At 38.6% G+C, this 24,013-nt stretch overlaps 1 protein-coding gene across 1 annotated transcript; it reads right to left on the bottom strand.

Annotated features, from left to right (window-relative positions):
• Positions 1–13,068: 13,068 nt before the first annotated feature.
• LOC308386034 (mucosal pentraxin-like) lies at positions 13,069–18,928 on the bottom strand. Its single transcript, XM_080865304.1, has 5 exons — positions 15,121–18,928; positions 14,813–14,867; positions 14,295–14,397; positions 13,913–14,210; positions 13,069–13,775 (listed from the first exon to the last, which is right to left on the bottom strand). Exons 2-5 carry the CDS (start codon positions 14,865–14,867, stop codon positions 13,557–13,559), a joined length of 675 nt encoding a protein of 224 aa, XP_080721430.1. The 5' UTR covers positions 15,121–18,928; the 3' UTR covers positions 13,069–13,556.
• Between the last annotated feature and the right edge of the window lie 5,085 nt (positions 18,929–24,013).

Raw genomic sequence — 24,013 nt, 5'->3', positions numbered from 1 at the left:
CAGCATAACAAAGACATTACATTCGTGGAAATAAATTGTACGCTGTGTGGCCAAATGGTTGTGCCATTTGGACATGTTTCCCATCTTTGTTGTGATTAGTGTTGGGGTCGATACTTAAAAAAAAAAAAGTCATTATTACACACATTACACAGAACACTTTCCTTAAAGTATTGTAGCTGTTTATTTAATTATGACCAGAAAAAAGTAATTTATTATACTACTTGTTACATTACTTTCGCATTTCTCCGTAAAATGACCTGAAAATGTATTGTCTCATAATTACCACCTAAGGATTAAAAAAAAAAAACAGATTACAGTCCCACACACTAACACAAGTCCCTATCCTAATGAAGACACAGATATGAGTTTTCTCTTAGTTTTTAAGTAAGAACACAATGCTGACAAAGATGAAAACCAGCGCAAAGAGACTTTAAAGTGATCGTTGCAGTGAGTTTACTGTAGAAACATGAACAGGTAGAAATGGAGGCTCCAACCTAACTTTTCATCGGTTTGTTACTATTCACTCAGCTCTAACGTCACTCTGGATTCTTAGCTAGCTTAATGTTAGCATGCACCATAGCAAAGTTAGCATGCTGTTTGTGAAGCTGCTTTCGAAGAGCCAAAGTTGTGATGGCAGGAACTGAACTACTGGAAACCAGGTAACTATAAGTACCAGTTCTTAATTCCCATCCTATGTGCAACACTCCGTACATTCTTCAGAGTCTTGGAAGTGAGGAGGAAAAAAATATATACAAATAATTCAGACATGGTAAAAATTATGTAAATGTTTTAATTCAAAAAAGACTTTTAGGTTCAAGTTGTTTTACATTATCATTGATAACCTCGGGGGAAATATTACCACTGTGTATGTCAGCAGTAAACAAACAACTGGAATCATGTTAGTTTTCAAAAGAAGTTGAAAGTTTACATCGTACTTTTGTGTAGGAGCTCTGTAACGGTCAGTGGAAATTATCAAGCTAGTCTTATATGGTGGAAACCATTTACAATACATACACTATTTGATCACAGCAGGAAATTGTTTCCGACAAAATAACCTTAAATAATACACTCTGCACAGCACCTGCTGAGCACCAAATAATGGATATCGCTCTCAAGAGCTCGTCGAGGAGAAGAACACAGAGTTTAAAAGGATAGATGAAGCTACTTTCAGCTGCTCCTTTGTCCCGAGGAGTCATCAGCAGCAGAGCGTCCTGCACATTTGACTTGGCAGTTTTACATCAGATGGCCTCTTGCATCCAAGAGGGATTTGTGAATCTTACTGAAACTAAACCAGCTACCTTTGGCTTGCCAAGTAAATGTGTAAACCACTACACTTTGAGGCGCACACATACTTTAAAAGGATGAAATTAAATATTTGATTTCCATATATCGACAGACTGGCGAACATATTTGAATCATCATAAAGATGAATGCAACAATACCTGTGCGCTCAGGGTTGTTGCATTTTTATGTATAAATATGACACTTTATTGCTTTATATTCTATGTTCAACCTAAATGTTTATCTCCTATTTTCATCGTTCAATACCTCTATTCTTCTTCTCTCTGCTGACAACCAGTATTGATCTTTAGACTTTCTCCACCTGTGCCTCCCATTTTGTCTTGCAGTGTTTACCACTGTGTGCCTTCGCTTTCCTCCATTTTGGTCCTCTCGGTGCACAGCCGTGTTCCTAAAATCCATTTCTTCACAACACCTCTGGGCTACTCACCTCCCTGGGGTGAGGTGAGCCCTGCTGTCATCATCCTCTCTCTACTTGTAATGCGGCTGAAAACTTCCCTCTCTTATCGGCAGGGTCTGAAGAGGCCTAAACACCAGGCAGAAAGATGGGATTTTAAATCGCACTCATTGAGGCATTCATCCAACACAGATTTACCACTCGGTGTACAAGTGTCTGCCTTCGTCTGGCAGCCCTGTAAAACAGTGGTAGCAACATATGTGCTAAAATCACGCCAGTTACAAGCCTAAAGCCTTTAAGACAGGAGATTCCTATTTATAAAATTTATTTTGGTGACAACTTGGTCTCAAAGCAGCCAAGTAATCCATTTTCAGGTATTGCCTGTCAGTCAAATGGTGTGTGCAATGCTTTGCAATCTTCCCTCAGTTTTTCTGTCACTCAACGATTTTTTAGGTTGCTATGACTGCTCGTGCTTCTCTTCCATTTATTCCATATAAACAATGCTTCTGCTTCTGATAACATAAAAAGAAATTCTTTCTGTGAGCCAGGAGGATGTTTTTTTCCCTTTTTAAACAGAAAAGATCTCTCCAGCAGTAAATATAAAGGCTTTCATGTAGTGCCTCTAGCAGACAAGCTCTGTCCATAGATTTATTAATCAGAAATATGATAGATTTTTATTTCAAGATCAATGTTTAGCACTATTCCCAAATGAGATTAGTTTACAATGGCATTTTTCATTTAGTGCAAAATTAGAGTTTGGGGGTTTGTTATAGATGTAATGCAGTTTCTTCACATTGGCTGTTTACTTATCTTTTGGGGAAATTGTTATTCTTGTGGAACGCAAGGATTTTTTTTTACAGCTAAATAATTTCAATCAAGCAGTTCACTGCTGTGGCTTATTAAAGATAAAGATATTTTTATTTTCCTTATTTTCTGTCGTGTTTATACTGCTGTGATGGTGGATTCTCGTATTAAACAAAGCCAATGTTTCAGATATTGATGCTAGTATATGTATTCTTGCTATGAGCAGCAATACTGCCAAGAGAGTGGTGAGAGGGTTCAAAATGTATAATGACAGACCCTCGTCATTCCTGTAGAAATGGTAGGTGTATTTGGTAATGTGCAAAAATATGAAAAATGACTGTATATGGTCATCACAGCTTAGACTGTCAACATGGAATCTTCCTTCTGTTTGCTGTTCAAACCGTCTGCACAAGGAGCAGCCAGTCAGAACAAAGATGGCTTCAAGTGTTTAAGCACCTCGTTTCAAACAATGAACTATGAATCGTCATAAAACTGTATTATTGCCAGGATCTTTACCTTATAATATAAAACACCTTGAGGCCACTGTTGTTGGGATTTAGTGCTATATAAATAAAATTGAATTGAATAATGCAAAGCTATTCTAGTAGAGGCCAAGAATAAAAACACTGAGCTGAAAATTAGCGAAATAACTTCCCTTTAAAACCAGCAGTTTCTTGCAGACATTGTTTTATGTTCAAAGCACTGGCCTTCATTTCAGTAACACTGCACTAAATAAACCTGAGCACTGTGCCACCAAAGTTTGTTACTTAACAAATGTAAGAGTTTTAACAAATACTAGCTTCAGATGAACTTTAATGATCTGTTTGGATCTGGACAACCTCTGAGTGGCTACCAATTTATTTGAAGCTAAAAAAAAATGAAATTGAGGACAACTACAGTGATCCAATCTTATTTCCTTGTGGGGAACCTTTGTGGCCTGGCGGTTGAAAAGCAACCTGTGTGCAAGACATTCTTGGTTTGATGCCAACTGGAGAATTTTGTTGAACATTATTTCACCTCTCTTTCCTCATTTTCTATTACCTCTGTTCAGCCTTGGAACAAAATGCTCTCAAAGACACTCCTGAAATACCACAAGTACACATGGTTATGCCAAGAAGCTGTAGCTAATTCAACAAAGATTTTGATTAACTCTTAGCCTTTCTTTTTTTTTTAACCCTTTAAAGCCGGTCAGAGCTGGCACGCTCTGTTTTGCCTAACTATTTTTAAATCCCAGTAGCACTGCAACCACATAAGCTAGCGCAATAATTATTTTTACATATGAAACCACAGGAGTTGTACTTACATCTTATGCCATCAGCTTGTCCTAGGTCACGGTTTCCTTCCATATATAGCTTTGCAAAAACTTAATAAAAAGCACTTGCAGCAACAAAAACACAATATTCCAGAAACACACTTTGCCGATCTGATCAGCTGTTCGTAACACTTCCTAGTTGGAATAGACGTCAGCGCGAACTATCGCATGTCCGCCATTACCTGCCCAAAACAGGAAGTGACGTCATTTCGCGGATATGTAGTTTTTTACCTTCCGGGCCTATACAAGCATATACTGGTGTTTTTAAAGGTTATGTTTGACTTTATGACTTTCTGTGTCGTTTCTGGGATGCTTAGAAGTCAAATTGCACTGCTGGAAATAGTTTATTTTGATGCATATGCTGCTTTTTTGCAAATTTGCATTATAATATTTATTTTCGTTTTTCCTGCAGTATATAAAAATTGGTGTATTTAAAAAATAAAACTATGAAGACACTCAAAATAAATTTCCTGTGATGGGAAACTGTTTTGTGCAACTTTTTTGTGTTTATAGTTTTGAGGGATAAGCCTCTTAAATTTCTCTAACTAGAAATATATGTTAAAAAAACAAAAACGATTTTAAATTTTTTTGTAGTTTATTGCACTTTTTTGCAATTTATGTAATTACTATGCACTTAATGCAGACATATTATTAAAATTTGGGCTATAATGGTTGTATTGATGTATAGCAACTTGAAATGCTCCCAAAAATGGCACTACAGCATGTAAAAATATAAAGATAAGCTCTGGCGGACTTGGTTCTATGGTAGGTCTTAAAGGGTTAATATATATTCTATTGTTTTGTTTTCAAGCAGTACAACATATTTGTTGTTCTGCACTAAGATCCAAGAAAATATTTAAAATAGTACAAACTAAGAAAAGCCAATAAAATTTGTTACCAGTTAGAATTTACATAAAGTTTAAACATCTAGCTTCTGCACCTGCCATTTTCAAAAAAGGAGAGAAGAATGCTTTCCTGAAAAAAATGTCTCTTAGAAACTGAATGATTCAGCAAATGCTGCAAAAATGTCAGTGAGTCCATATTCCTTTATCTTCATATTTCCACCTCATTGTTCACGATATTGGAATATGAGCAAAAAGGCAACATAAAATAAATCAGTACAGTTTAAAAGCTTAAAGCAGCACCGCATCACCTGCTGGCTACAGCCCAGGTTTGTTGCTGCTTGTCATCCCCACGGATCCTAAAGAGCCTCAGCTCCTGCACCTTCCATCCAGTATGATCCATCCACTGATCTGCTCACCCCAATCCTGACAGCAGGGTGTCCCCTCCTACCAGCAGAGTTTAAAGTGGGCCAGAACAATCCAGAACCTTCTCTTAATGAGCATTTAAATATGATAAGCAGATTAACGCATATTACTGTCAAATTAGTTATGTTTTTGCCTGCTGCAGCCTGGCAGTTGCTTCCAATGACAGCATGGAGATACTTGCTCAGTAACAAGAATCTAATGAAAACATCCTACAGCCCACTCACACCCTTTTTTTCTTCTCATCCCTGTGATGCATTCATGGTGCAGATGCAAATAAAATGGCTCGCAGTACTTCAGCATTTAGCTAGCGTCACATAAGAGGAGCAAGCGTAAGCTGAGTAAAGGGTTTTTTTTTTAGAGCCAGGTCATTTCTGATTCTGCTCAGTTTAGCACAAAATGAGTGTGTGAGCTCCATGTAAAGTCTATTTCTCAGAGAGAGAGAAAAAAATTAATGTGACAAAATCAGAAATGAGAAAGATGTAGGTAAGAGAGGACAGAAGAGGAAGATGAAAGATGATTTTCAAAGGTAAGGAGTGCTCTGCAAGTGAAATTGGCTAAACTGGAATTTTAAATCTTACATGTAACATCCTGTGTTACATGTAAGGGATAGGTTAATTGGATAATCCAAATTGTCACTAGGTGTGAATGTGCGAATGAATGTGAGTGCGAATGGTTGTCTGTCCCTGTGTGTTGGCCCTGCGACAGACTGGCGACCTGTCCAGGGTGTACCCTGCCTCTCGCCCTATGACAGCTGGGATAGGCTCCAGCGCCCCCCGCGACCCTAAAAAGGATAAGCGGAAGCGAATGGATGGATGGATGTATGGACATGTAACATCCTCATTTGAGAGGTTTTAAATCAGATGTTGGCGCTATACATGATGAGTAGCTGAATACGTTTGTGAAACTTCCTTGCAAAACAAACTGAATTATACTAATTTTGTATTATTTTAAGGTTAACATACCAGGCTGTTCAGTGCAGGCTCCACTGGTTAGATCACAGTGCTGTGGTGAAGTTCACAGTGATTCATTATGCTGGGCTGGTACAGAGCAGGCTATTCATGGTCACTGTTAGGTTACATCAATTAATTGAAGCAATGATTTTAATTAGATTGAGATGAGACATTATATCTTGCTGAGTTAATTTGGAGCCTTAAACCCACAAAGAGCAGTGAATACTGGAGAAGCAGCAAAGGTTGGGTCATCGCTGCTTGTACAAAGGAGAAAAATCAGCTGGACCTCACAAAGCAGATTACTGTGTGACTTCTTTCTGAGTAATTACTTTGCCCATGTTGATCTTAGTGTGACCCTACCTGCTAAATCCCACCTTAACGCCTGCCTAGAACTCAGACCTCCTCTCATAAACAAGAACTTCAAATCTGTCTTTTTCTCTGCTGCTGACTTCCAGTCACCCTCGCCTGATGGGCTGAATCTTGTTTCTTCCCTGTTACAGAAATGTATCATTAGGATGTTGCTTATCATTGCTCTTATTATAAATTCTTAATCATCCTATAACTACAGTTGACTAATTGTGCTTTTATCTGCAACTTGAAATATGAAGTTAAGGAGTTCTGCTCCTTTTCTTTGTAAGCACCTCCGGCCTGTTTGGAATTTTGTTTGGAATTTCAAGTCTGACTTCAAATATCTACTTCAAAATACCCTGCAAAAAGATAGCAGATAGTATGAGAGTGATTGTTTTTGAATAGTGTATCAGAAACTGATAAAAAGAATTTTAAAAATCAGAAGGACTTTTCATATGAACACTCTTCTTCAGCATATTCACATTCACATGCTTATGTTGTATTTGTATATTGCCCAGGGTGCTAGCTGCTGACTGCCAGTGAAAAGATCTGCCAGCTCCAACTTTCATGACATTTGCCAGCAGTGTTGGTCAAGTTACTTGAAAAAAGTAATCAGTAACTAATTACTGATTACGTCCCCAAAAAAGTAATCCCGTTACTTTACTGATTACTTATTTTCAAAAGTAATTAATTACTTAGTTACTTAGTTACTTTTTTAAAACACGATTTACAACCTGAAGAGGTGATAAAGCGATAGATTTCTCAGCCCAATTCTACTTTTTCTACATAATCCATCATACAAAATGTAATCAAATGGAAAAGTCCCTTTTTAAAACTTGTTTTATTAGTTTTAATCTTTTAACTTTATGCATCAAGCAAAAATGTAATTATATGCAACATTCACTGACTGGAAGAAATTTGTTTAATATTTAAACCTATTTTCTGCACATTCCAGCACATAAATCTTTTTTTTTTGTGTGTGTTTACACTCAGTCTTTCAAAAAGATGCAAGTAAAACACAGCAGAAAATAAATAAAGTCAAAGACTAGCGGTCCTTTTGCTCTATTTTCACCTGTAAAGCAGGAGCAGGGTAGGCGGAGGTTTACCCTGGTGCAGGTGTGCCGCAGCGGTCAGTGGAAGGATATGGCAGCTCTGTGAATTTCCCATTACGTCATTGCGCACTCGGTGCTTGCTTGGAAGTTTAGGGGTTTTTTTCGCTGTAAAAAGAAGTTTTCTTCCCACGCACAACGGACACTAATGTTTTTGTCACTTTTTATGGAATCAAACTCAAAGTAAGGTCAGTACTTCCACGCTTTAAACGCTGCACGCTCATACTCTCTCCCGCACTCGATATATGATCCATTGTTGATCTGCACACAGCTGTTGTCACAAACGTCGCACTTGCTTACGTCACTGTCATGAGACATTCTCGCAAAAAAAATCACGGTTTTAGTAACGCAGTAACGCAGTGTTCCTACGGGAAAGTAACGGTAATCTAATTACCGTTTTTGCCATAGTAATCCCTTACTTTACTCGTTACTCGAAAAAGTAATCGGATTACAGTAACGCGTTACAAGTAACGCGTTACTGCCCATCTCTGTTTGCCAGTTTGATTTCCTCCCTTCCAAAAACTGAGCAAACTGACTATAACTTGTTTATGAATAGTACCAAACAGAAAATCTTTTTAGATTAAAAAAACAAACAAAAACATTTCACTAAAAGTTTAAGTTTTCAGGTGGGGAAGGGAGGAGTCGGGGGTGGGGGGTCATTTTATTAGCTGATTAAAACCGATGATGTGGCAGCGGTTTAGCCAGATTTGGCTCACAACTGAGGCAACATGAGGCAAGGACAAGCACAGAGCTGCAAAGACATCCTAAAAAAATTGTATTTTTTTGGTTGAAGACTGCGTGACCTTGTGTGTTTTCAGGGCGCTTAAATTAAAAATTTCAAACTCCAAACGAGATTTTTTTTTTTTTTTTTTTTTGAGAATTTCAAAAGCAATGGTGAAGGACCATGAACATTTTGCTCTCGAAACTATAGCTGAAAGCTGCTTGTACATACACTCAACAAAAATATAAACGCAACACCTTTGTTACTGCTCCCATTCCCCATGGGATGGACGTAGAGACCTAAAATTCATTCCAGATACACAATATAACCATCCCTCCCAAACAGTGGTCACAAATCAGTCCAAATGTGTGGTAGTGGGCACATCTGCCATATTGAGATAATCCATCCCACCTCACAGGTGTGCCACATCAGGATGCTGATCTGACATCATGAGTAGTGCACAGGTGTACCTCAGACTGCCCACAACAAAAGGCCACCCTGGAATGTGCAGTTTTTTGCGCTATTGGGGGTCTGGGGACCCAGAACCGGTCAGTATCTGGTGTGACCACCATTTGCCTCATGCAGTGCAACACATCGTCGCATGGAGTCTATCAGATTGTCAATTGTGGCCTGTGGAATGTTGGTCCACTCCACTTCAATGGCTGTGCGAGGTTGTTGGATATTCGTGGGAACTGGTACACGCTGTCGTATACGCCGGTCAAGCACATCCCGAACATGCTCAATGGGTGACATGTCCGGTGAGTATGCTGGCCATGCAAGAACTGGGACATTCTCAGCTGCCATCTGCCCTGAACAATGTGAACCATGATTCATCCGTGAAGCGCACACCTCTCCAACGTGCCAGACGCCATCGAATGTGAGCATTTGCCCACACAAGTCTGTTACGGCGACGAGCTGGAGTCAGGTCAAGACCCCGATGAGGACGACGGGCATGCAGTTGAGCGTCCCTGAGACGGTTTCTGACAGTTTGTGCAGAAATTGTTTGGTTGTGCAAACCAATTGTTCCAGCAGCTGTCTGGGTGGCTGGTCTCAGACGATCTTGGAGGTGAACCTGCTGGATGTGGAGGTCCTGGGCTGGTGTGGTTACACGAGGTCTGCGGTTGTGAGGCCGGTTGGATGTGCTGCCATATTCTCTGAAACGCCTGTGGAGACGGCTTATGGTTGAGAAATGAACATTCAATGCACGGGCGACAGATCTGGTTGACATTCCTGCTGTCAGCATGCCAATTGCACGCTCCCTCATTGCTTGTGGCATCTGTGGCATTTTGCTGTGAGACAAAACTGCACATTCCAGGGTGGCCTTTTGTTGTGGGCAGTCTGAGGTACACCTGTGCACTACTCATGATGTCAGATCAGCATCCTGATGTGGCACACCTGTGAGGTGGGATGGATTATCTCAATATGGCAGATGTGCCCACTACCACACATTTGGACTGATTTGTGACCACTGTTTGGGAGGGATGGTTATATTGTGTATCTGGAATGAATTTTAGGTCTCTACGTCCATCCCATGGGGAATGGGAGCAGTAACAAAGGTGTTGCGTTTATATTTTTGTTGAGTGTATGTAGCACCCTTTAGACGCATACAAATGAAGTTAAGCTTTTAAAAACTACAAAGTAAAAATACACTGAACTATGAAATGTGATGAATTGGTGCAAAAATTGTGCAACTAAAGTTACAATAACCTCTTTATTTTGAGTGTGTGGTAAAGCAGTTTAATTCTAAGTTAATTTTTACAGCCTTAATTTAGCCGTAGAATAAAATTGCTGCTTTGAGTGGCTTACATTAAAAAACAAGTTTAAAGCATTTTTAGAAAACAGTTACGTTATATGATAAGAGTTCTCAGAGATCTCAGTTTTTGTGCCCCATACACAATACAGTTGGAGGAACACCAGTTTTATTAACAACTGAGAACATAAACACTTACTGGGAGTCCTTAATTTGCTACACAAGGCTCAGACATGGTGACCTGCTAAAAGCTAAACCTTAACGCCGAATTTTAACTTAAACATTACTAGTCACTGAAGTCCTTGTGGACTATTCTGTACATGTAGGCAAAAAGTAGAGCTTTAATAAATCAGTATAATTTAAGATCTTTTAAGTTAAATGTTCATCTTCTTCTCTCAGAAGAAGATGCTACAGGTTGCTCTAGCATCCTCTTCTGTTACACCCTCTGCATGTCCTTTGCTACATCCATGACCCTCCTCTAAGGTGTTCCTCTGGACTGACAATGCCATATTCAGCATCCTTTGCCTAATATAGCCACTATCTCTCCTCTGCACATGTTCAAACCATCAGCCTTGCTTTTCTAACCTTGACTCCAAACAACTAAACCTGTGCTGTGCATCTGATATATTCATTTCTAATCTTATCCATCCAGCAATATTACTTTAAAACAATATTACTTTAGAGCATTGAAATGAGCATTATCTACCCTGTGAAACAAAAGTAGTTCAGTGTACTTTTGCTTTAGTGAGGACTTGGCCGTCATTTTTTCCCTCCTTTCTAGACACACAAATGAGTTGTGTTGTTGTCATATCTCAGTCTAAAACAGTCTATAGAAGTATATGATAGAAGCATCTTTAATAGTTAGATGCATGTCTTCTCTGAAACATTAAACATTTTAAAAGCTGCTCTACCAAAAATATGAACTTCGTCCTTGTGAGCTGCCAAAATTCCCGCTAATCCACTCTGATATTTATGTTTGCCAAAGCTTCATTATCTCTGACATGCCTTTGGACATTGGACTTGTTTACTTAGCCTGATGAACTCCTTGTTAGTGCACAACAAGTCAGTGAATTTATGGAGCAGCCAAAAGTCAAAATACAGTCTATAAGACAATAGATATACAATTATGGACAACCTGTATAATTTATCTATTGCTGTTGCTGTAGGAGGCATGGGTTTAAGATCTAGTAATGTTAGTTTCATCCTTAAATCAAACCACTAAGCGATAACAAGCATTAAAACTTAACACATCTAAATCCTGCACACAATTTTCATCAGCATGAATTTTCTTTGAGTTTCATTTTAATATTTATCTTCTGTACTTTTAGGACTGGCAGCAATGATGCCAGCATCAACAATAGAAGCCACAGTGCCATCTAATACAAAGACACTACTCATATTACAAATCAAACATTGCTTAGATTTTTAATATTTGACTTAGAAATAAGTTTTCTGTAGCTCAGGGCATCCTGCGACAATGTATAATACAATATTATATATTATATAAAATTGTATTATCTATATGAGTAGTTTCATGGCCAAATCAGATCTGTTTATTCAATATTTCATGTCAGATTTAGCAGATAAAAGATCTGGAGATAATTCAAAGTGTTAAACTTGTAATTTGGTAGCTTTTTCTTGCATCTTATGACCATCATCAGGGTGAAAAATAAAATAAACCTGCTGCACACTAAATGCCAAAAGGCCTGGAAGACCATTGTTAAGAAACTACAATCTCAATGAAGCAGATATATTATTTTTAAAGTCTGCAATCAAGCTAAACCTTCCTGAGCGTAAATGCAGAGAGTTTACAAAGTGCTAACAACTGGTTACACTTGGAACAAAAATGGCTGAGTAGACTTTGCCAGAAAACATGTAAAAGAGCATGCACAGGAAACAAATCTTTGGACAGATTAAACCAAATTTAACTTGACTTAATTAGTTTTTCAGTTTCCAAAGACAAAACTGACAGCTGAAAAACCCACAAACAAGCAGCAAGTGAATGTGGCTGCTATAAAGGCCTTGGAGAGCATCTAAAGCCAGGAAACACACATCGGATGATGTTCATGGGTTCTGGATTCCAGACAGTAAAGAATTTTCATCCTATTATCATATTAAAACAATCCTTATATTAGTTTGATAAACTTCCTTTGAGCCTCTGAAAGTGGGAGACTGTAAATAAAGCTGTAAGTTGGTCACCAGTTGCATTACAGTTTGGTCCAAACTAAAATATCTTATGCACTTTATAGCATTATGGTGTCCTATTTAATTCCAGCCAGTGCTAAGTTACATGTAAGAAATGCAAATTTACTGTTGAATTTATATTTTTTTTATTTTTTAGTAGAAATGCAGAAGGTCACTAACACTAAGAATCGAGCCTTCAAGAGGTTCTCTTTAGTTCCCAACAAAAATATCAAAAATAGAAGTGATTGGTGAGTTGTTTTTCTACCAGAGCTGATATTCTGCAGTCATTTACAGATCAAGTCTCTGTACTTTCACTTTGATTTTGGATGCATGAAAGGCAGAAGTAGTTTTATTGACTTTTATTGACAGTTAGTATTTGTTTGGCTGAAGAACGACCTGCACGGCAATCAAAAGTCCACGTGAGTGCACGTTTCCCCCCATTTTATTAGCAAAGCACTTGTTTGCTCCTGCATGTGCTCCTTGGACTTGTTTACTTACACTCATTGATCGTTTGAACATTTGAACTGAACATAGCAACACAATTTTCATGGCAATGCCATTTCTGTATTGTAAATACATGAAGATTTAATAGATGTGTGCGTTAAACAGCTCTATGGTAATCTAAAAACACTTTTATGTGTTTTGTCATGTTTGATCTAAACAAATAAAACAAACACAGCTATCAGTGTTCTTACACAGTGTGTGTTCATCTGTGAGTTTCACAGATTGCACCACTGTGGGGCATCTGTCAAAAAGGAACTACTCACATAAACAATAAAAATCCCAGAGGGTCTGTGTATATGGTATAGGTCCATTTAATCATAAAATTACACAAATAGTACTCGAACGATCTGATTTTTTTTTTTAAAAAAAAAGCCAAAACAAGGAAAAAAACTGCATTTATCAGTTTTGGCCAGTAGAGGGCGACATCTAAAACACCACCTTTTAGATTAAGTTGAAATACTTAAGTAGAGATGCAGAGTTTTCAGATTTAATGGAGAAGTTTGGACCTCTCTGTCGATTGCACTTTGTGACACAGTGCTGATGGTGATATTTTGGCAAAAAAAAAGCTTCTTCTTCTTTTCTTTTTTTTTTTACATTTTATTGTCATGCACTGACTAGAAAAACATTTATAGCACAAGTTGATGAATTGTCAATTTATTGTTCACTTTACAATAAATTTACAATTAGAAATTCGTAAAATAATTTTTTATTTTTTATATTTATGCTCACCAGTTTTTGTTCTCAATGTTGTTCATGAATTAACCAACATGTAACGTAATCACAGCGACCAGTGTAACGCTTTCATATGATTATCGTAAAAGGGTTTAAAAAAAATCATCAAATATTCTTTATGATGGACATAAAAACAAAGTAGTTTTTTGACCAGATTTTTGACTTTGTAATTTTCTGATTAGTGACACGTCATGAGTTTATTTTCTATCAGTACTCTATCTATGATATCAAATTCCAGTGCGCTCCAGTTCAACACATTCCCTGGCGTGAAGTTTAGTTCATCCACATAGTTTTGAATTTCACAGGAGGAAAGGATGTGATCCCACAAGTGGACGTCAGACATCATGCCAACGAAAGACTGCTTAATGTCAAATCCGCCACCGTGGGAATCTTGCTCCTGTAAAGAATGCAGTGTTTGAGATACAATAGATTAAAACTACATTGTATATTATAGTACATATAGTACATTATTAGTATATACAGCGTCTGACTGAATCTAAATAAGTATTTATAATTTATCAATAAAACATGTACCTGTCCTAAAATTATTATAACAGGTCCTACGATGTTTGTTCCAGTGTTGACAAATTTCCTAATCGAAGGTAGCCCATTAAACCAAATCTGCACCAGTCCAGACTCAGAGTCCCACGTGGTGCAGATAGAGTGCCACATGTTTGGCTTGTAGTCTCGCCCTCCAAATTCAGCTGTCCTGTCCTTGATATCGGGCTCAATCTCTTTATTTGTACCATCCCAGAAGATCAGGACGTAATTGGAATGAACAGGTGTAGCCAGAGAGAACAAAACGTGGTCTCTTTTAAGGTCTGTAAATGATCTGTAGGCATGGCAAAGGATGACTTATTTCACAATCAGAGATACAGTTGCTTCTTATAGGAAATGCATACATATTCATTGCTACCTGTGACAGAGTGTTAAAGAACTGAAATCCAATCTCGACGCATTCAGCCTCACATGAGCTCTGTTGGATTCCAGTGGGAAAGTGAACATTTTACCAGACAAATCTGAGAAGAAAGAAAGAGGAAGACACTTTTCAAGTGGTTTTCCTTTTTTTATGAAAAAGGAAAATGCAGGAAATTATGAACACAGAGAAGCATGTGTGCGGGGTCCCGCCAACACTCAGATTTAATAAGAAATGAATACGATTAATAAGAAAACTTAAAAGAAGGAAATACTATATTTTTCTCAAAGGTTTTCAATGAGTCAAATTCACATGAAGCCAGAAAGAAACAACATTAAAAATACAAATTTTAAATATATGTAAATCCTTTTTGTTTCTCAGTCTTGTTACAAAGATTGGCTAGAAATTTTAATAACGTTATTAAAAAACAAAGTATCATTAAAAGTGAATAACAAAATACATGAAGATCGTAGAAATCTGCTGTTGTATTCACTTTGTTCAGAAAAAACCCAAAATACCTTGAGGTCTTGCAGCACATGCTGTCAGCATCACCAGTACAGGGAACAGCTTCATCTAATACAAGGCAAAAAATCACAGCACAAATTATACTTAATTATATAAATGGAACTTTTTCGAATTATTCTCAAGACTAGTGACACCAGTTTACTGCTTGCTTTGGATTCCTACAATAAACAATAGAGGCGTAAATTATCTACTTCACCTGTATTGCTCGTTGTAAAAACAAAATGAAAGAAAATGAAGTTTTGTATATAACAGAATGAAGGTTACGTTCTTACACATGCCAGTTTTAAATGTCTCAACTTACCTTGAAATCTGTGTCTGGTACTGTCTGTGCAGCAGTTGTGAAGGTTGTGAAAGTTTGAGTTTTATATACTTCTTCCCCATTTCTGACGGTTTGTCTGTGTCAGTGTGTTCACTTCCTTCATCCACTTCTTCTTTTTTCCTACTTTTTTCTTTTTTCCTGTAATCTGCAGTATGATGATAATTCTACAGTGGTGAAGGTCAGTTCAGTTGAAACTTCCTTGGTTTGTACTAATACTCAACTAAACCATGAACTGAGTATAAACGGGAGACTAATGAGCTTAAACGTTTGACTAAGGGAAATAAAACAGTGAGATATGAAATTATTATGGAAAATTCTCAAAGTGATGCCTAAGAGTTGTAGCTGATGCTACATTGTGTAGCTAACAACACAATAAGGCCAAATTTTGGTGGCATATATATTAAAAAATCTAATGGTATCCAGGACCACAGCTATTACTTGCTTATATAAGCTACTTGTTCTTTCATCTTCCTCACTGTTTGATGGCGTGATCGTGGACAGAAGAGGGACGCCTGCTGTCGATCTCTGTCTTGCTGTTTTATAACATGTCCTTTGTTCGCATAGAGCTGTCATTGGTAAATTCAAAGTTAACGTTGTACATGATAATTAATGGTTATTCTGTATTACACTAAGGCATTCATAATGATAATAATAATGTAATGAACAATGGTACTGATAATAGTTCAGTTTTGAACATTCCAAAATATTAGACTAATGATCACGTAATTATTTCTGCTGTCATACAAAGAGTGAAAGTGACTTCTCTTGTGCATTTTAAAGTACCTTGCATTTGATAAGCTAATGTTGCGGTATAATTGCTAATGTTTAACTGCCTAAATTGATGTGTTTTAGTGGTTTTTAATTAGATAGCAATAACAAATGTGGATGAGGCCAGTGCAGACACTAATGTTACCTGTCTGTAATCAGTAAAAGCAGGTCTGAGATGTGACGCTGCTCCTCAGAGCTCTTCTTTTTTTTTTTTTTTTTTTTTTTTTTTTTTTTTTAAATGACATCAGAAACAGCAGTATGCGACATTACGTGATGGCAGAGCTTCAGTTCATCCTTTGTCATTTTTTTTTTTTTTTTTTTTTTTTAAATAAATAGGACAGGGGGAATGAATGAGAGAAAGAGGGGGAGAGAAAGAAAGAAAACCAAAGGGGAGAAGAGACGGTGAGAAGGGGGGGAAGAGAGAGAAAAAAAAAAAAAAGAACTCCTGGGTCACCTGTATGGAGAAAAAAAAAACAAAAAAAAAACAAACAAACAGAGGAGACAGCAAACAACAAAGAGCAACATAATAATAGAGAAAACAAAGCACCATCACAATAAACTAGCTAGTCATAGATATCAATATTTACTAAATAATAAACGATATTGTGCAGCACGCAAGATAGACAGCGCACAGTGTGCTTTGAGGCAGCAGCCAAGAAAGCTTTAGTCCGCGTCTGTGAATACCCATGTGTGCATACCTGTGTGGATCAGCATGCTTGCATTCCAAAGGTTTCTCCATGTAATGATCTGCTAGGGAGTGTGGGGGGGCCACAGCCCTGTCCTCCAGGGTGTGAAGCGGGTATGGAGGAGATCAAAACTCCAGACATCCAGAGGCCCCCAGAACACAAGAGACCATGGAAGACCAACAGAGGGGCAGCCGCGCCACTGTTCCAGTAAGAGCTGAGGAGAGTCCCAGATGAGGGCTCGCCCAGCAGCCGCGGAGCAGAAGTCAGGGGGAGTTGCAGTGACGCGCCCGTGAGCTCCGCCGGCCCCCAGCTGTGCCTGAGTGACCGAGCCCCAGGCCGAGAGGCCGGGGGCACCCCACCTCCAAAGGGGCCCGAGCGAGCCCCAGGCCCCGACAAGCGGCCGCCAAGGAGTGAGCCGGTGTGTACCCGGACGCCCACCCCCAGACACAAAGAACCACCAACACACCGACACCTGAGGGAGTCCGCCACCGGCAGGAGAAGTGGTGGTGGGTGGAGATAGGCCTCCAAACCTTGGAGGGCCTGAGGTGTCCCCAGAGAGGTGGCGTCTGATACCCAACCTGACATATAGACACAGACATACAGGCACACACAGACACAAACATCCATTCCCACCCTCATGCTCTCATATGCACTTACTCCACACTCAACCAACGTGGAGACAGACATAAAGAGACGCTGTACACACAATCACACTCCCCAAGCGTACTCTACAAACCGGGTCTAGGTACCCTTGCCCCTGGAGGGGGGAATTGCACCCAGACCCAGGTGGTGTTACCCTTTTCCCTGCGGTGGGGAGAGGCAGACCACCCCGACTCCGCAGCAGCAGGGAGGCCCCACACCCCAGACCGCAGTCGGACGGCCAACTCCTCCTACTAGCCCTCCCGCTCCAGCAGGCCGCAGAGAATGGGGGTGGGAGAAGACTCCAAACCTCCCTCCACCCGCTCATTGTAGTGTTGATGCATATGTGTTCTAAGGTGCAATTAAAACCCAGGAGGGCATGGAGCTACCTGCCAAGGAGCAGCAGGTAAGCGCATAGTCCCTCCTGCTAGCCCTCAATGACTAAGTGTATTTAAAATTGAGAGGTGGGCAACGACGTCAGGGGTGAGGTATACACCCTGATGGTGATTTGGACTCCGTGATTGTGCCCACCCCCAAGATCCTATATGTATGTGTAATGAGAGTGTGAATAATGTGAATGTCTAAGTTGTGGGATAAAATCCTCAGAGCTCTTCAATGGCACGAGCAACTGATTGTGACAACAAGGAAAGGCGATGCAGGGGCCAGGGGGTGTACGGCATTGCAGAATTATAAAAACACAATTGTTGGGCATTACATGCTTTCAATTAGGAATTGATGCCATGGGACTACTTTGAAATTAAAATGTAAAATTATAAAATAGACACAAGTGGGAGAAAAAACTTTCCTGCCCAAAGGGTCAGGTGCTTGAGCACCACCTGGGGTCTATCTGTGCATGTGCCTGTTCAGCACTCTTTCTAAAGTCTGTAACTCCAGTGCCCTCCAGCTGATGGTATTCCCAGGTATGTAGCTATTTTCTTGTGGATGTCACAATAAAACAAACAAAAACACACAATCCCTCACATGGACATCACACATCAGTACCAACAAGCACTTGCTTTATTTCTAGCATCTTGCAAAACAGAAGGTAATTGGTGTTTTGAGTATTTGCTTGGAAAGCATCAAATAAGTGTTAAGTCTGTATGTCATGGTCCTGAATTTTTGACCCAGCATTTTGATTTTTATTGTGCATTTTTACCTTAAGAAGATGATTTAAGTTTGAGCTTTGTGCGGTTTACTCTTGAGTCTCTAGTCTTGTTTGACATTGTTAGGTTGCTTTTGGTGTTTTTTGTTTTGTCCTCATCGACTTCTGTGAAAGTCGGCCTCGTCTCCATGTTTACCTATGTTTCCCCATGTGTCCCTCTCTCCTTCTCTGTTACTCAGCCCGGTCATATCCCACTGTCTAGTTCACATGTCTTAGTCTGGGTCTTACTGTGTGTTACTTCCTGTCTTATTTTGATAGTCTCTTGTCCTTATGTTTTGTTTTGCCTACCCTGTGTATTTAAGTCCTCGGTTTCCTTCTGTTTCCTGTCATGTCGTCAGTCTTCATGTCAGTCTTGTCGCTGAGTTTTCTCTGCGCTGTGTGCTCTGTTTCATTTCTTGTGTCTAGCTTGAAGTTCTGTGTATGTGGTTCATGCCTTGCCACGTCAAGACTTTGTATTTTGTATTTTCATTTGTAACTCCCAGCAATAAAACTGCCTCTTAGTTTAAAAAAAAAAAAAAAGTAATCCCTTACTTTACTCGTTACTCGAAAAAAGTAATCGGATTACAGTAACGCGTTACTGCCCATCTCTGTTTGCCAGTTTGATTTCCTCCCTTCCAAAAACTGAGCAAACTGACTATAACTTGTTTATGAATAGTACCAAACAGAAAATCTTTTTAGATTTAAAAAAAAACAAAAAAAAACATTTCACTAAAAGTTTAAGTTTTCAGGTGGGGAAGGGAGGAGTCGGGGGTGGGGGGTCATTTTATTAGCTGATTAAAACCGATGTGATGTGATGTGGCAGCGGTTTAGCCAGATTTGGCTCACAACTGAGGCAACATGAGGCAAGGACAAGCACAGAGCTGCAAAGACATCCTAAAAAAAATTGTATTTTTTTTGGTTGAAGACTGCGTGACCTTGTGTGTTTTCAGGGCGCTTAAATTAAAAATTTCAAACTCCAAACGAGATTTATTTTTTTTTATTTTTTTGAGAATTTCAAAAGCAATGGTGAAGGACCATGAACATTTTGCTCTCGAAACTATAGCTGAAAGCTGCTTGTACATATGTAGCACCCTTTAGACGCATACAAATGAAGTTAAGCTTTTAAAAACTACAAAGTAAAAATACACTGAACTATGAAATGTGATGAATTGGTGCAAAAATTGTGCAACTAAAGTTACAATAACCTCTTTATTTTGAGTGTGTGGTAAAGCAGTTTAATTCTAAGTTAATTTTTACAGCCTTAATTTAGCCGTAGAATAAAATTGCTGCTTTGAGTGGCTTACATTAAAAAACAAGTTTAAAGCATTTTTAGAAAACAGTTACGTTATATGATAAGAGTTCTCAGAGATCTCAGTTTTTGTGCCCCATACACAATACAGTTGGAGGAACACCAGTTTTATTAACAACTGAGAACATAAACACTTACTGGGAGTCCTTAATTTGCTACACAAGGCTCAGACATGGTGACCTGCTAAAAGCTAAACCTTAACGCCGAATTTTAACTTAAACATTACTAGTCACTGAAGTCCTTGTGGACTATTCTGTACATGTAGGCAAAAAGTAGAGCTTTAATAAATCAGTATAATTTAAGATCTTTTAAGTTAAATGTTCATCTTCTTCTCTCAGAAGAAGATGCTACAGGTTGCTCTAGCATCCTCTTCTGTTACACCCTCTGCATGTCCTTTGCTACATCCATGACCCTCCTCTAAGGTGTTCCTCTGGACTGACAATGCCATATTCAGCATCCTTTGCCTAATATAGCCACTATCTCTCCTCTGCACATGTTCAAACCATCAGCCTTGCTTTTCTAACCTTGACTCCAAACAACTAAACCTGTGCTGTGCATCTGATATATTCATTTCTAATCTTATCCATCCTGGTTACTCCCACTGAACACATTTTTTTGTCAGTGTCACCCTTTCTAAACCTTACACGGCATATATCAATACCACCTTGTAAACCCTTCCTTTCACTCTTGCTGCTATTCTTCTGTCACACCTGTCTCCACCCACCCCACCCTGCCATCAATGTCTTCTTTATCTCTCTTTTCTACTATCTATTGCTTTAAATGGTTTACTACTTGTACTCCTCGCCTACTCTTCACCTTTCCACCTGTCTTCCACTCAGTCAAACACATAATCGGTGTTGCTTCCACTGACTTTCATTCGTTTTCTCTATAGTGCATACCTCCACCGTTCCAGGCTCTCTTAGACCTGCTACTACTACTCTCACCACAGTTCAGTGTTATCTGCAAATATCATAGTCCACAGAGACTCCTCCCCCATTTCATCCGTCAATATTTAATCAATAATGAATGCAATCATTTTAATTAAATGAGGGCTCTGCCTGTATTCACATAGTGAAACAGAAAATGAACTGGTATTTTTCCAGTGATTTTCTTGTCTTATAGACCTCCAAAAGCAGCTTTTATACTATAACCCACATTTACATATTATGTGTACTATTTATCACACACACTCATAAGGACAAACTGGGGGACTGCGACTCAGCACATTGCAAAGAACATCAAGAGGAAAACTGGTAAAATGATCCAATTACACAAAACAACACTGTTTTTCACCAGTTGTAAATGGGACTATAAATTGGATATATAATTCTGTATGTACCCTTAACTTCTATATTCTCAACCAAGTACTGTATTTCAAACTCTGACAACAAATTCTCTTTTTACACTAATAAGCTGTAGAGAGGTTTACAGTAAACAGTAAATTGGACATTTTAAACCCAAACAAATCTGAGGGTGAAGACAATTTAGATTCCTCCCTCCTATTCTTGAGTGCTGATCTAATCGTTGCTTCTGCAGCTCATATTTTTAATTTATAGCTTGCTTCAGGTAAAATTTCAAAAATCTGGAAGGCTGCACAGGTTCTCCCACAGCATAAAGCTGGTCACCCAGGTGAATTAAATAATTACCATCCCAACTCAAAATTGTCTTGCAAAAACCGTAAAGTGCCTAGTAAACGTTCCACTGACACTGTGTCTTGAGTCAAATAACATTTTACAGTCAGAGCAGTCAGGATTTAGATCATGCATCAGCGCAACATCAGCAGCAATTTGTCTTTAATATTATAAAATATTAATATTATATCTCCTTTGCCCTCAGTACATGTGTTCCTCGGGGATCCATTCTTGGGCCTCTTTTAATTCCCCAATAAAAGTAAATATCATCTTTGCATTTTTATGCAGATTACAATAGTTTATATCCCATTGGCTGTTCCATTGATCTGGCCATTGCAAATTTCAGTGTTCTTTAGTTACATTTCAGAATAAAAGAGACTTTCGGCTGCTCACTTATTCACAAGGGGTCGCCACAGCAGGCTTGACCTAACAGATTTTTTAAATCCGTTGCCGTCCTTGATGCAACTCCAAAGCATTGGTGTTGTTGTTGGCTTGTTTTAAACTCTGATACAATTAAGTACATGGTATTTGCAAGGTCACCTAAAAGTATTCATTGTATGCAAACATATGTTCATCATAAAAGATTTCAAAACTGAAACTGTATATTAAACACCTATATTAAACAGAAAATTCAGCTTCTCATTCTATAGTCTTACATTTTGCAGCTACACCCTCTGATTTCACTAGCACACACATATATATATATATAATATATATATATACACATACATATACATATATACACATATATATCCCTCAGAACAGCAGCTGAGAGGGATACGGGAGGGATTTGGACAGCGATAGCTAAAATCTATAATGCTGGTATTGTATTTTACAGGCTGTGTTTGCATTGTGGCATTTCTGCTCTAAACCCATTTGCATCTCTTCCTCTTTGTCTGTGTATGTATGTGTGTGTGCGCTCATATTTGTGTGAAAAAACAAAGAGGCAGTGTGACAGAGGCTGGCAGAAATAAGTGTGCTGTGTTTTCAGAAAGCCCTGTTTTTAGACTGTGACATCTGACGAAGGAGGAGGGGATGAACAGATGTACTTTGCTCATGCGTCTGACAGGTGTACCAGAAAGCTCTCTCCCCTCTCCTGACAAGCAAAGCTTGCATTCCTTTTTCCAGATCTCCTCTCTCTTTCCTTTCCTGTCCCTCAGACACAGACCGGCCCACAGTACCTGCAGGTGGGACCTCACTGGTGACTTGAGCAACGTGCCTGGGATCCTATTAAAAAAAGCAACTCAGTGCGCTGTGTTCTCTCAAGTGTAAAGCCTATTTCATTCCCTATGAGCCAAACAGCTTGCAGTCGCTTGACGCTCTGGTGGTTTGTTGCAGATGGAAAATAGAACTGCAGAAGCCTGGGCTTGTTTGTTTTTGCCATTTGGTTGTGATCGAGATACAGTTTGTGGCATGGAGTTGACTTGGCTAAGAACCAAGGCTTTGCACCCTATAAGCTTTTTGTGGACACGCCCAAACTTTGGACAGACCAAATTTAAGAGTTTTATCAATTTAGGAGTAATTTATGCAGTTTTTTAAAATTTAAAAGCTTACTCTAGCAAAACTTTGTTTCTCCATTTCAAAATTCTCCCAAATGGCTCACAACTGAGAATCAAAGGTTGCATATTTTGGCCTTGGAGTCTTTCAGCTGTACTGATCCAATTTTGGGATGTTTTTCTGAATTTAAACCTCTCTCTGGAAAAAAAAAACAACCTTGGGTTTTATTGTGTATTTAAATGCTCTTTGATAATCACACTTTGTTTGTATTTTGGAAAAGTCATTTGAACAAAACTGCCCAGAAAGTCAATGAAACTTTTTGGTTCAAAAGTACTCTTGACACACACAAAACAAGAAACAAGAGCTGAAGGTAAACATTTATCTGAATGAAGTTTTGCTTAAGGGTGCAAATTCATGTACTGCATTTTCCTATTAAAAACCCCCACTTCATTTCCAGTTTGGTATTGGGTTGCAATTAAACCATCAATGGATCTATCTGTTATCCTCACATTCTGAATAACTTCGCAGCTTCTGGACTGGGACTATCTGACCAGAACATAAATGTGGGATGCAGAGTGAGACCCTGTCCGCATAAAAATGATAAAATAATCGGCAACTGCTGCTGTAAACACGCCAAGTTCTGGTTTCCCACTCCATCACGTTTCAGTCAGCAGTAACTCAACATCTACCAATTCCTCCAACTGGTTGTCGCCTCAGCTGCTTGCCTCAAAGTTCAGATTCATGTAAGTGGGCTACTTGTTTGTTCCCTGTCATTGCTACAATTAACAATTACAATTAATGCTAAACTGCTACATCACTTTTCTCATAAAATTAATATTTTTTTCTTTTTTTTAAATCCTATTTGTTTATTTATCAGGGCCAGTCAATATTAATGGATATGAGACTATAATATATGATGCAAATAGCCAGATTCTAGCGAAAGTCACCCATATGGAAAAGATATATATAAATCTTATAAAGTTTGTATCTGTCTTGTGTGAAACTTGTATGAAAAGCATACAAGAGTGAAAACAGATATAAGATCCCTTGAAAAATTATATAAATGAAACTTGTATGTTTTGGATACTTACTAAAACAATATATGTAATGAGAAAGTGACACTTTCATGAGTAAATCATATGAGTCTTATATGATTCACTATATGAAGTAGGCCACATCTTATGCAAGTCTTTTATAAGTTTTT

This window comes from Rhamphochromis sp. 'chilingali' (genome assembly GCF_963969265.1).
Source record: "Rhamphochromis sp. 'chilingali' genome assembly, chromosome: 18".
Classification (NCBI taxonomy): Eukaryota; Metazoa; Chordata; class Actinopteri; order Cichliformes; family Cichlidae; genus Rhamphochromis; species Rhamphochromis sp. 'chilingali'.
Note: the sequence above shows the minus strand (reverse complement) of the source record. Positions and strands in the feature narration are given on the sequence as shown.